The 12,729-nt window shown below is 46.5% G+C and overlaps 1 protein-coding gene and 1 long non-coding RNA gene across 2 annotated transcripts in view; both read right to left on the bottom strand.

Annotated features, from left to right (window-relative positions):
- LOC310851820 overlaps positions 1–12,729 on the bottom strand; it is a 626,966-nt gene that overhangs the window by 155,595 nt on the left and 458,642 nt on the right. The gene's annotated exons all lie outside the window — the stretch shown is intronic.
- MEIS3 (Meis homeobox 3) overlaps positions 1–12,729 on the bottom strand; it is a 76,090-nt gene that overhangs the window by 26,199 nt on the left and 37,162 nt on the right. Inside the window, exon 7 of the mRNA XM_083754114.1 lies at positions 10,312–10,423. Coding sequence (XP_083610240.1) covers positions 10,312–10,423 — 112 coding nt within the window. The remainder of the gene's footprint in view (positions 1–10,311; positions 10,424–12,729) is intronic.

Here is a 12,729-nt window from a genome sequence, read left to right as displayed (position 1 = left end):
AACAGGCTCATCACAGCTATCTGCCAATCACCCATTCCCACCAGCCTTCTGAGTAATACCCCTCCCCACCTTCTCACTATATAGAAGGGTCTGGAAACTTCTGTTTCAGTGTATCTGAAGAAGTGTGCATGCACACAAAAGCTCATACCAAGAACTGACTTAGTTGGTCTTTAAGGTGCTACTGGAAGGAATTTTTTTTGTTTTGACTATGGCAGACCAACACGGCTACCTATCTGTAACATGAATGGTTCTGAAGATGAGGCAGTGTGGTTCAGTGGTTGGAGTGTTGGTTTAGGACCAGGAAGAACCAGGCAGAAGGCCCTGCTCAGCCCTGATGCTCACTGAGTGACTGTAGGCTATTGGTTCTCAAAGAGTGCAGTGCGCCGCACTGGTGTGGCAGGAGAGCAGAGCAAGTGTGGCAGGAAGGTTCAAGGATCATCGAAGAAACACTTAAACATTTCAGTGTAGTATAGAGGGAAAAAATTATTTGCAGAATATGGATAGATGTGCTTTGAAAATGAGATCAAGAGCATCAAGGACAATCTTAGCTGCAAAGTCACAACCTTGGAGAAACGCTGGAGAAAACTCACTTATAATTATATTTTGGCAATGATTTGTGTTATTATGTAGCTGCGTTTATACTTTTTGGGTGCCCCGTGATCATATTGTAAAGCAGTTGTGTTCTATGTTATAAATCAAGTACGACTAGGAGCTGCTCCCTTTCGTTTTCCAATGTATTTCTCATCAATAAGAAATTCTGTGTGGGGCGAGCCTTCCTTCTTCTTCTGAAAACATGGCCCAGATAAAGGAGTTTCAGAACCACTGCCTTAGGCCCATCAATCACGTTCTCAGCCTAGCCTACCTTACGGGGTTGTTGTCGTCGGGATTTTAAAAAAAGGAAGCACAACACCTTGAGCTCTTTGGGGCGGAAGGCGAGATTTAAAAGCTAATAAAATAAGGTTTCTTATCCCACACAGAAGCAGAATTTACAAGGAAAAACCCCATTGACTTCTTCCCGTTTTGAGTCAACCTCCTTTCTTAGTGATGCTCTCAGAAAATTGAAGATAGAACTTCAATGTCAATGCCCAAGGAAAGGGGAGGGGGGCCTGCAGTGTGGAACCCCCTGCTATCACACGCTCCCCGCCTCCCTTTGCACACAAGCCTCGCCTAACAAACATAAAATCCCGTCTCTCCCCCCCCCCCCACCGCCCAATCCTAGCCCAATGGAACAGCTGTCATGCTTTTATATCCTCCGGCTAAAAGGCAGCTTAAAAGCCCTGCCTGGAGGGGGACGTAAATTATGCATCAGAGAAAGCGCTGCTGTCGGGGGCTTCTAGCAGCCATCACCCGTGTCCCCACTTGATCACCGGCCCCACCCTGCTTTCCTCCCCTCTCCCGCTCCCCCCCCCAAAAAAATGCACTGGTCTAGTAAAATCCATTGCCCTCTGTTTCCAGAACTCTGCTTGCGGAAGGGTGCGCAAGGACAGTTCTTTACAAACACTGCAGCAGATCTTTGCAAAAGAACAAAACCAGAAGGGCGAGGTGCAAATGCAATCGGAAGGTCGGGCTTTTCCAGGCAAGCCCAAGAGCCAAAATTCCAAAATAAAAAGGCTGCAGCAACGTCACTGCAGTGAGATGTGCACAACGGCAGCAGAGCCTCACCAAAAGAAATTTGGGAGCAGTGAGCACTGTCACCATTTTATTTTTATTATTTTTTGCAGATCACAGGATTTGGGACTTTGATACGGTCAGGCAGTACCCTTCTACACCTTTCTTGTCTGCTTAGCAGATTATAGGTGGATTTATGGTTTATGATTAGACTAGAGCCGGGGTTGGGTAAACAGTGTGCTTCAACGAGGCTCTCACTTCTGTATTCTGCCATAGAACAGACAGTGCACATTCTTCCTAAATGAAGAAACGCAATATCTGAACCTAGAAAAAAAAAACAAGCTTTTGTATTCCGGGTGCTTATTTGATTAATTGTCTGTCTTTTATCTAATTAAGTTGAAATAAATGTGCACATTACCAAAAATAGATCCCATTTTGAAATGATTTGCAATTTAATAAATGAAAGCTGCTGCTCCTTGTTTCAGGATAGAGAAGGCTTTGATTTTTCTACTTTCCCATTCCCCGTTGTTGGTCACAAACAAGAACTAGTCTCAAAACATAAACAAGCAGGTGTCTTAACGTCCTAACCCAGAATTAAAATGCGCCTTTGACTCTTTTGCTTAGCCAGCACTAATCAAATTACAAAAAGATTTTGTTGACTAACCTATTAGTGAAAGGTTGCAGTCCTAAGATAAAAACGCAGCTCTCTCATGTGTCCTCGCTGCAGTATTCCCCCATTTCACAGATAGGGAAAACCGAGGCTTAGAAATGGTGGCTTTCCAGTGGAACTGGATGTGGAAAGAGGCAGGACTTTAGCCCAGGCCTTCCCAGATCATCCAGAGTTTTCTTATTCAAAGTACCTTTAGCACCGCAGGGGCACAGATCCCAGCCTAACCTAGTTGTGTAAACACATTGCTATAATTATTATTTATAATAGGATAAAGGAGTCTGATCTCAGAGGAAAAGCCCTCTAATTTCTCCCCTCATCCCCAATTTACATACCCTCCAACATTTATCTGATGAAAATAGGGACGTCCCATTCCATAATGATAATTTTACTATTTATACCCCACACATCTGATTGAGTTGCCCCAGCCATTCTGGGCAGCTTTAAACAGACATTAAAACATTTAAAAAATAATAAAAAACATAAAAAACCCTTCCCTGTACAGGATAACTCCATACCCTCCAACATTTCTCTAATGGAAATAGGGAAATCCAAAGGAAAAGCAGGACATTCCGGGATTGATTCAGAAACCAGGATGGCTTCTCTAAATTAGGGGCGTCCCTGGAAAATAGGGACACTTGGAGTGTCTGAATTTATTCCTCTAAGAGTTGGCACCTGGGAGCCACCAGGCCATGGGGAGGCAAACTAAGGCCCGGGGGCCGGATCCGGCCCAATCGCCTTCTCAATCCGGCCCGCGGACTGTCCGGGAATCAGCATGTTTTCACATGAGTAGAATGTGTGCTTTTATTTAAAATGCATCTCTGGGTTATTTGTGGGGCACAGGAATTCGTTCACCCCCCCAAAAAAAATATATAGTCCGGCCCCCCACAAGGTCTGAGGGACAGTGGACTGGCCCCCTTCTGAAAACATTTGCTGACCCCTGTGCTAGGCCCAAACCAACCCCACTGAGAGATGCTACCTGATCTCACATCTGTCCCCAACCTGGATGCAAGAGTCTGGTGTGGAGAAGGGAGTAGGAGGTGAAACCCAGGTCCCAGGGCCAGCCCAATATACCCGAGGTGGACCCCAAAGTGGTGCCCCCCTCCCCGCCAAGGAAGAAGGGGGCAGGGAAGCTCTGCATCAGGAACAAGGTGTGGGGGCAGAAGAAAGATTGACACCAGAATCTGCTGCTCCAGTGGACTTGCCGCCTGAGGCAGTTGCCTCACCTTGCCTCATGGGTGGGGCGGCCCAGGCTGGCCCACTAAATCTCACTCCCTTCCTCACAGCGGCCCTTCAGAAAAGTTACCGTAGTTTATCTGTCAAGGTGCCAATCCCTTGCAAATCAGCGGAGTGCAGAAATTGACTAGACCAGATATTGAGGCGCTTCTGGTCTAGTCAATTTCACTCCTGCGCTCTTCCTTTTCATGCTATATACATTGGCATGAGCGCATACATGGATGCTCGGGTCGTATTTGCACACAGAATGCAATCAAAGCTGCAACGCTAATACACACTTACCTGGGGGTAAGTCCCATGGAATCCAGAGGAACACACTTCTGAGTTGCAAAACAATTCCTAAATTTAGGTAAAGGTAAAGGGACCCCTGACCATTAGGTCCAGTTGTGGCCGACTCTGGGGTTGCGGCGCTCATCTCGCTTTATTGGCCGAGGGAGCCGGCGTACAGCTTCCGGGTCATGTGGCCAGCATGACTAAGCTGCTTCTGGCGAACCAGAGCAGCACACAGAAATGCCGTTTACCTTCCCGCCAGAGTGGTACCTATTTATCTATTTGCACTTTGACGTGCTTTCGAACTCCTAGATTGGCAGGAGCAGGGACCAAGCAACGGGCGCTCACCCCGTCACGGGGATTCGAACCGCCGACCTTATGATCGGCAAGTCCTAGGCTCTGTGGTTTAACCCACAGCACCACCAGCGTCCCTTTCCTAAATTTACCAAGCCCTTTATTCAGTACTCAGTAGCACAGTGTGCTTCAAATGTGCTTTAGAGGTGTACACCGTAAAGAGTTGGGTTAATGCACAGGAAGTTTTAAGTGCTAAGTGCCCTGAGAGAGAGGCAGAGAAGCAAAGCTCAACTAGGGTGAGAGACTAGGAGAGGGAAGGAAAGCCCTCAGGTGAGAGCTGGGAGACTCTGTTGTTTTCTATAGGTAGCCAGGATCAAAAGCTACCTTTGACAGAAGATTCTGCATCTGGGGGCTGTCTTTGTAGTTTAGATACTCTGCTGCTGCTTTTCTCTTCTATTTATGCTGTTGCTTTTCTGAGAATTTGCGTTTCATTGTGCATTCCTTGGGACGCAGGTGGCGCTGTGGGTTAAACCACAGAGCCTAGGGCTTGCCGATCAGAAGGCTGGCGGTTCGAATCCCTGCGACGGGGTGAGCTCCCATTACTCGGTCCCTGCTCCTGCCAACCTAGCAGTTCGAAAGCACATCAAAGTGCAAGTGGATAAATAGGTACCACTCCGGCGGGAAGGTAAATGGCATTTCCATGCACTGCTCTGGTTCGCCAGAAGCGGCTTAGTCATGCTGACCACATGACCCGGAAGCTGTATGCCGGCTCCCTCAGCCAGTAAAGCGAGATGAGCGCTGCAACCCCAGAGTCGTCTGTGACTGGACCTAATGGACAGCGGTCCCTTTACCTTTTTATGCATTCCTTAAAATAATTGCATTTGTATAATTATTTTGAGTTGGATGTTACATAGATGTTATGTTGTGAAATGGGTCTTGCATGCTGCAGTTTTCTGGCGGAAGGTGGCATATTATTATTATTATTATTATTATTATTATTATTATTATTAAACCCATTGCTACTTAAGCTGGGGCTGGTGTGTGTTTGTGGCTTTTGTTGCATGCATCTGTCCCCCTGCAACTTCCCATGCACAGCCAGGGAAGCCGATTGAACCAGAGAAGGAATGGAATGTCGGGCAAAAATGTCGGCTGATCAAGTCGCTGGTGGGCAGCAAGAAACACCCCCCCTCCCCCCAGCATTTTGCTTTGCAAAAAGCAAGCTGCCCCTCCCCTTCCCATTTAGGCACCGACCCCTTGACCCTTGGATCGTCACCATTCAGCTTAGAATGAGAAGAGAGGACACACACACACACACACGGGGCCGGCTATTTTCTGTTCCTGCCATGAGTAACCAGGCCTGTCTCTAGAGGCCTGCAGACAAGTTTATGGATGTCCGGTCGGACAAAGAGAATACGGGGCTGTCTCCAAACAAGCCGTGCTCAAAGTAGACCCATTGCAATGAATGGCCCAAGCTCAGACTTGTTCATTTCAGTGGGTCTGCTCTGGGCAGGACTAGCACTAATGCTTAGTGGTTAGAAGAGCAGGGTGGGGAACCGAGTCAAAAAAGGGGGTGGGTTTCAGCTGGTGATGGTCTCAATGGGTGGTGCCTTCAAAGTTAGTCTAGGTCAGGGGTCTGCAACCTATAAGACAAAAAGAGCCACTTGGACCCGTTTCCAAAGAAAAAAAAACTGGGAGCCGCAAAACTCGTCATTATAAAAATAACTTTTTGTCACTTTTTTATTATTTCTTTGTTTGACCCCTCAGAATTACTCCTCATAGAAATAAACGTTAAATTAACAAGTTACCTTGTGTGTATGTGTTCTTCACTCCCTTTCAATGCAGTGACCAGCGTACATGCCCCTTACAATGTAGCGGGCGGGCGGGCGGGCGGGAAGGTGACGTCGGGACGGTGCATGACTAACGCACGCACCGCCCCCATGCCACGTCACAGCCAGTACAGCGCCCGCCACAGTGGGGAGTGTCGGGGCACACAATGCGCCTCCTCCCCTCGCTAGTATCCGCCCCGGAGCCGTGGCAAAGGTGTAAAAGAGCCACATGCGGCTCCGGAGCCGCGGGTTGCAGACCCCTGGTCTAGGCTAACCTCCACTCACACTGTGGAACTCCCTGCCAATTGATCTCAAGCAGGAACCTTCACCGAAACCTTCCTAGCACCTGCTGAAAACATTTTTTCTTTCGGCAAGCCTATCTGGATACGATGAATGTGGATGGGTGTTTTAATCTGGGTTTAAAAATTAAAAATTAAATGGTTGTTTTGAACTTTTCCTGCCTGGAAGAACTGATGTAGCCGGCTTGTGCCACAGAAGGAGAGAGGTTGGGTAGAGCAGGGGTGAGCAAACTTTTTCAGCAGGGGGCCGGTCCACTGTCGCTCAGACCTTGTGGAGGGCCAGACTATATTTTTTTGGGGGGGGGGGGAATGAACGAATTCCTATGCCCCACAAATAACCCAGAGATGCATTTTAAATTAAAGCACACATTCTACTCATGTAAAAACACCAGGCAGGCCCCACAAATAACCCAGAGATGCATTTGAAATAAAAGGACACATTCTACTCATGTAAAAACACGCCGATTCCTGGACTGTCCGCAGGCCGGACTGTAAAGGTGATTGGGCCACATCCGGCCCCCGGGCCTTAGTTTGCCTGCCCATGGGGTAGAGCTTAATTCACATTCACCATCACCCTATTTGCTCCCAAGCTCTCCAAGCAGTCAAAGGAAGCCAAACTCTCTAGACCAGAAGGATCTCAAAAACTGGTCCAGCCAATTTCACCACTCCTTGCTGATTTGCAAGGGATTAGCAACTGGGCTGATGACAAACTTTCCTGAAGGGCACTGTGCGAAAGGGAATGAGGGGGTAGTGGACGGAAATGTTAACTCTTTGTCCCTTAAAAGCCCTGCATGCCAGGCCTCCTAACAATCCTCTTTTACCAGCAGGCAAGGACCAGGATGGAGGCAGTGTCCGTTCTGCCCAGACACTGAGGTCCAGCGCCGAGGGCCTTCTGGCGGTTCCCTCGCTGCGAGAAGCCAAGTTACAGGGAACCAGGCAGAGGGCCTTCTCGGTGGTGGCGCCCGCCCTGTGGAACGCCCTCCCACCAGATGTCAAAGAGATAAACAACTACCAAACTTTTAGAAGACATCTGAAGGCAGCCCTGTTTAGGGAAGCTTTTCATGTTTGATAGGTTATTGTATTTTAGTGTTTTGTTGGAAGCCGCCCAGAGTGGCTGAGTATAAATAATAAATTATTATTATTATTATTATTATTATTATTATTATTATTATTATTATTATTAAGACAGGCCATTTTGTGGGGAGGGGGCCGGGAAGACAGCAGGCTAAACCTTCCTCCTTCCCCTAGAAGGCCTCGCTCACCCCATCGCCTCTAAAACCTGGCTGCCGTTTCTCGATTTTCCCAGGGCAATCTACCCCTCCTCCCACTCTGCTCCTCGCTTCTCGCCTCCCCCTCGCCCGCTCCCCCCTTGCAAACCCTTCCATTGGAGGCTGACTTCTGCGCTCTGCAAGGTCTGGGAAGGAGGAGGTTCCATGGGGCAGCTTGCAGCTCCGCTGCAGTCACTCCCAGGGCGACCCCCCGGCTTCGAGGGCTGCCAGCACCCCCCCTCTTGTCTTTGCTTTCCCTTTCTTCAGTTGGATGCCCCCATTCTCAGGGTATTTGCTCAACAGATGGCGACTGCTGGAATGCAGAGGCCGTGTGTGTGTGTGTGTGTAAACGCTCACACTCTAATTAACATAACTGCGATCCCCGGCTTTCTGCGGAACACGCTCGCAGGTGTTGTAGGTGGGCTCCCGCCCTCTCTGCACATGCGTGGGGATTGCAAAACGCAGATGGGAGGCCAGCATGCATCTCCTTCCTGGCTTAGGGCACGGGGAGGGAAAGCATAACGTTGGTACACAGGGGGTGCCTCCCTTGCAACGTTCCAGAATCTGGATGACAGAGGGCCCGGAACACAACACAAGCCAGTTTGTATACCCCCCCCCAAAAAAAACCATCCCACCTTAGCACAGGTTTGACCATACAGTGGTACCTCGGATTACATACGCTTCAGGTTATATATGCTTCAGGTTACAGACTCCGCTAACCCAGAAATAGTACCTCGGGTTAAGAACTTTGCTTCAGGATGAGAACAGAAATTGTGCTCCGGCGGTGCGGCAGCAGCAGGAGGCCCCATTAGCTAAAGTGGTGCTTCAGGTTAAGAACAGTTTCAGCTTAAGAACGGACCTCTGGAATGAATTAAGTACTTAACCCGAGTGGGACGGGGGTGGCGCTGTGGGTTAAACCACAGAGCCTAGGACTTGCCGATCAGAAGGTCGGCGATTAGAATCCCTGCGACGGGGTGAGCTCCCGTTGCTCGGTCCCTGCTCCTGCCAACCTAGCAGTTCTTTTGGGACCCCAGTTGTAGGATCAAAGGCTCTCAGAAAATAAGAAGAGAAACTACGCTTTGCATAGTGGTCTCGACCAGAGACAAGGTGGGGGGGGGGGGTATACCTTTGGGTTCCTAACATATCCCAGCTTACCTGCATACCCTTAAACTGTGCCAAGCACTGCTGGATTTAGAGCGCTGTGGTTGGCACTGAGCCAATGGGGTTCAAAATTGAGAAGATCCATGATTGAGAAGATCCATTTGCAGGCAGCAAATGTTAGCCTCGCTCAGGGTGCTAGACTCCCAGAGATTTCCACAGTTTGCTCCTGGAGCCAAGGCCACCCAAACCTCGCGCAGAAATTATCAGCAGTGCTTCAGGAATTTGAGCTCTGTGAACTGAACGATGTAATCTTATCGGTCAATGTATTTGATCGGGACTCAATTATTCTTTGGATTTGACAGTCCTTTGAATTTTGCGGTGTACGATTCTCGGACAAAAGAAATGTCTCATTTAGAATAAAATGGATTTCGAAGGGCATGCCTTCAGATGAGGTGTGTTCAGAAACGCTCGTTTTGCAAGTAGTTGAATAAGTAAATGAAAAGAAGTATTTATGGATGAATTTTCTTTGCCTCAGCCTCCGTCCCTCATTATTATTATTTTGCAAGATGGGTCTCATAAATAATGGCCTGACACACAGGGCTGTGGGATAGATGGCTGAGGTAATACGAAAGCAGAAATTAAGTCCTTCTGCAGTACCACTCTTCCCGGACTGAAGGCAAATGAATTAAGCTGGCTCTGATTGGAGTTATAGTCCAAAACATCTGGAAGACCCCAGGCTGAGCAAGGCTGCAGTGTTTAAATGCTAAGAACAACTATCATGATTATGGTAATCGTAACTGACTTTTTCAACTCAGTTTCTGAACTTTCGTTGCCATGGAACAATAGTTTATTGTCAGGTTACCTGGTTCATTGTTGGTACAGTGGTACCTCAGTTTTCAAACATCTCCGTTCACGAACATTTCGGTTTTCGAACGCCGTAAAACCAGAAGTAAATGCTTCGGTTTTTGAACTCGCCTTGGAAGTCAAACATGCCATGCGCCTTCCGTATTGAGTTTTCCGTATTGAGGCTGCCATACTGAGTTTTCGGTAAAACCGAGGTACCACTATATTTTATTATACATGGACCACTGCTAGTTATTTTTCTTGAGCTACCCTATTTTGTTGACCCGTGTCAAATATTTTTATTTGAAGTGGATGTCTTTTTTTATCTACAATTGTTCCCTTAAATTCTTTCTTCACTGTATTAGCGCTGTTGGTCAAAGACATCACCTTTCGCACCTTCTTTAGATACTTAAAAGGTAAAGGGACCCCTGACCATTAGGTCCAGTCGTGACCAACTCTGGGGTTGCGGTGCTCATCTCGCTTTACTGGCCGAGGGAAGCAGCATTTGTCCGCAGACAGCTTCTGGGTCATGTGGTCAGCATGACTAAGCCGCTTCTGGGGAACCAGAGCAGCGCATGGAAACACCGTTTACCTTCCCGCCGGAGTGGTACCTATTTATCTACTTGCACTTTGACGTGCTTTGGAACTGCTAGGTTGGCAGGAGCAGGGACCGAGCAAAGGGAGCTCACCCCATCGGGGGATTTGAACCACCGACCTTCTGATCAGCAAGCCCTAGGCTCTGTGGTTTAACCCACAGCGCCACCCGCGTCCCTCTTTAGATCCTCAATTCCACCTAAAATGCGCTCTCTGCAATGCTCTCCTTACCTTGAGCCCACACAGAAAATCCAGGACCACAGAAGCAGAGCCTTTCTGCTCCCTCCAGCATCCGCTAAACCTACCTTGTTCGCTGGAGTTATCACCACTCTGCGACGCGATCCCACCGCTGGAAGGTCCCGGCGTTCCCGAGTGCGTGGATCCTGTCTCATCGTGGTCCCGGATCCAAGAGTTGTTCTACAGGAGAAGAGAGAACATATGGCAAGGTTAGCTGTGTGAGTGGGCACCAGGAGATTACCCAGATCCATGTTTTCATTTCATCCCCAACCCAGGAAGAATGGTTATCAGCAGAAGGGTAGATGATATAGAGATAGATAGATAGATAGATAGATAGATAGATAGATAGATAGATGATGGATGATAGATAGATATAGATAGAGGATAGATCGATGATAGATAGATGATAGATAGATAGATAGATAGATAGATGATAGATAGATAGATGATAGATAGATGATAGATAGATAGATGATAGATAGATGATAGATAGATAGATAGATAGATAGATAGATAGATAGATAGATGATAGATAGAGAGATAGATAGATAGATAGATAGATAGATAGATGATAGATGATAGATAGATGATAGATATAGATAGATAGATAGATAGATAGATAGATAGATGATAGATATAGATAGATGATAGATAGATAGATAGATAGATAGATAGATAGATAGATAGATAGATAGATGATAGATAGATAGATGATAGATAGAGAGATAGATAGATATAGACGATAGATGATAGATAGATGATAGATAGAGAGATAGATAGATAGATAGATAGATAGTAGATAGATGATAGATAGAGAGATAGATAGATATAGATGATAGATGATAGATAGATGATGATGATAGATAGATAGATAGATAGATGATAGATAGATAGATAGATAGATGATATAGATAGATGATAGATAGATGATAGATAGATGATAGATAGATAGATAGATAGATAGATAGATAGATAGATGATAGATAGCTAGCTAGCTAGATAGATGATAGATAGAGAGATAGATGATAGATATAGAAAGATGATAGAACCCTTCATCTGTCATCTGCAAGGCAATTCTTATTCCTTGGGCGTTCCGTGAATGGCTTGGAAGAGAAGCTTTGCAAGAACTGAGCCAATCCTTGAAAGTCCTCCGCTGTCCCAAAGGCCATGCAACCAGAGTCAAATCTATATTGTATTCTTAATTAAACTAATTAGCTAACTAAATCGCCTCCCCTCACCCATACCTCAAGGCAAGGTACAAAATGCAATGAGCGTGGCGTGGAAAACCAGTTAAACACAACACAGAAAATAAGAGCAGATGAATGTAAATGCCGTACAAAATAGACGCCTGTGGCAGAGACCCAGCTAGGAAAACTTTGACGGCCCATGTAAACCAATTCGAACATCCTGCAATTAATTCTTTATCGACCTTGAAGCATCCCTCATCCCTGAATGTATGACAAGGAAAAGAAAAATAGTTCTCTGGGAAAGTTTCTCTCTCTCTCCACAACCCCCGTCTCCCAGTAGTTTGGGTGCTCAGTATGGAAAGTTAGCCATGTGCCCCCCTGTTATGGGAACTGTAGTCCAACAATGATTTGGAAGGCACCAAACTGCCTGCCCCCAATCTGCCCCCCTAAAAAGTCCCCCCAATATCCCTGCAAGGTAAAGGGACCCCTGACCATTAAGTCCAGTAGTGGCCGACTCTGGGGTTGCGGCGCTCATCTCGCTTTACTGGCTGAGGGAGCCGGCGTACAGCTTCCCGGTCATGTGGCCAGCAGGACTAAGCCGCTTCTGGCACACCAGAGCAGCGCACGGAAACACCGTTTACCTTCCCGCCAGAGCGGTACTTATTTATCTACCTGCACTTTGACGTGCTTTCGAACTGCTAGGTGGGCAGAAGCAGGGACCGAGCAACGGGAGCTCACCCCGTCGCGGGGATTCAAACCACCAACCTTCTGATCAGCAAGTCCTAGGCTCTGTGGTTTAACCCACAGCGCCACCCGCATCCCTGCAAGGTAGGCCGGTATTATTAGTATCCCTAGTGTGTTTGTAGACAGGGACCACATTTAAAATCTATCTACAGAAACATTGTAAAATTTTTGAATGTTGATGACATTGGAATGAAATGAAGGGGTTCTAGTAATAAGCTAAAAGATTATGTAAGAGTGGATTGATATTAGATGAAAGTTCAAAGTTAAATAGGTGATGAAAAATAATTAAGGATAGACCAATAGGATGAATTTGCTGAACCAAATTTTTAAGTGGAATACAAAAAAGGGAGGCGTGAGGAAGTCAGGAAAGTAAGTTATTTAAAGAAGAGAGAAAAGAGGGAGTTTTTGTTATTTGTTTTTCTTTTTCTTCTTTTTACGATGTTAATTGTTTGTATTTTTGTATTTTCTGTATTTCTGTGTTTTTGTATTTTGTATTGTCTTATTTTGAAAATTTTAATAAAATATCATTAAAAAAAAAAGTAAACAGGGACCACT

This window comes from Podarcis gaigeae (genome assembly GCF_964106915.1).
Source record: "Podarcis gaigeae genome assembly, chromosome: 8".
NCBI classification, from domain to species: domain Eukaryota; kingdom Metazoa; phylum Chordata; class Lepidosauria; order Squamata; family Lacertidae; genus Podarcis; species Podarcis gaigeae.
Note: the sequence above shows the minus strand (reverse complement) of the source record. Positions and strands in the feature narration are given on the sequence as shown.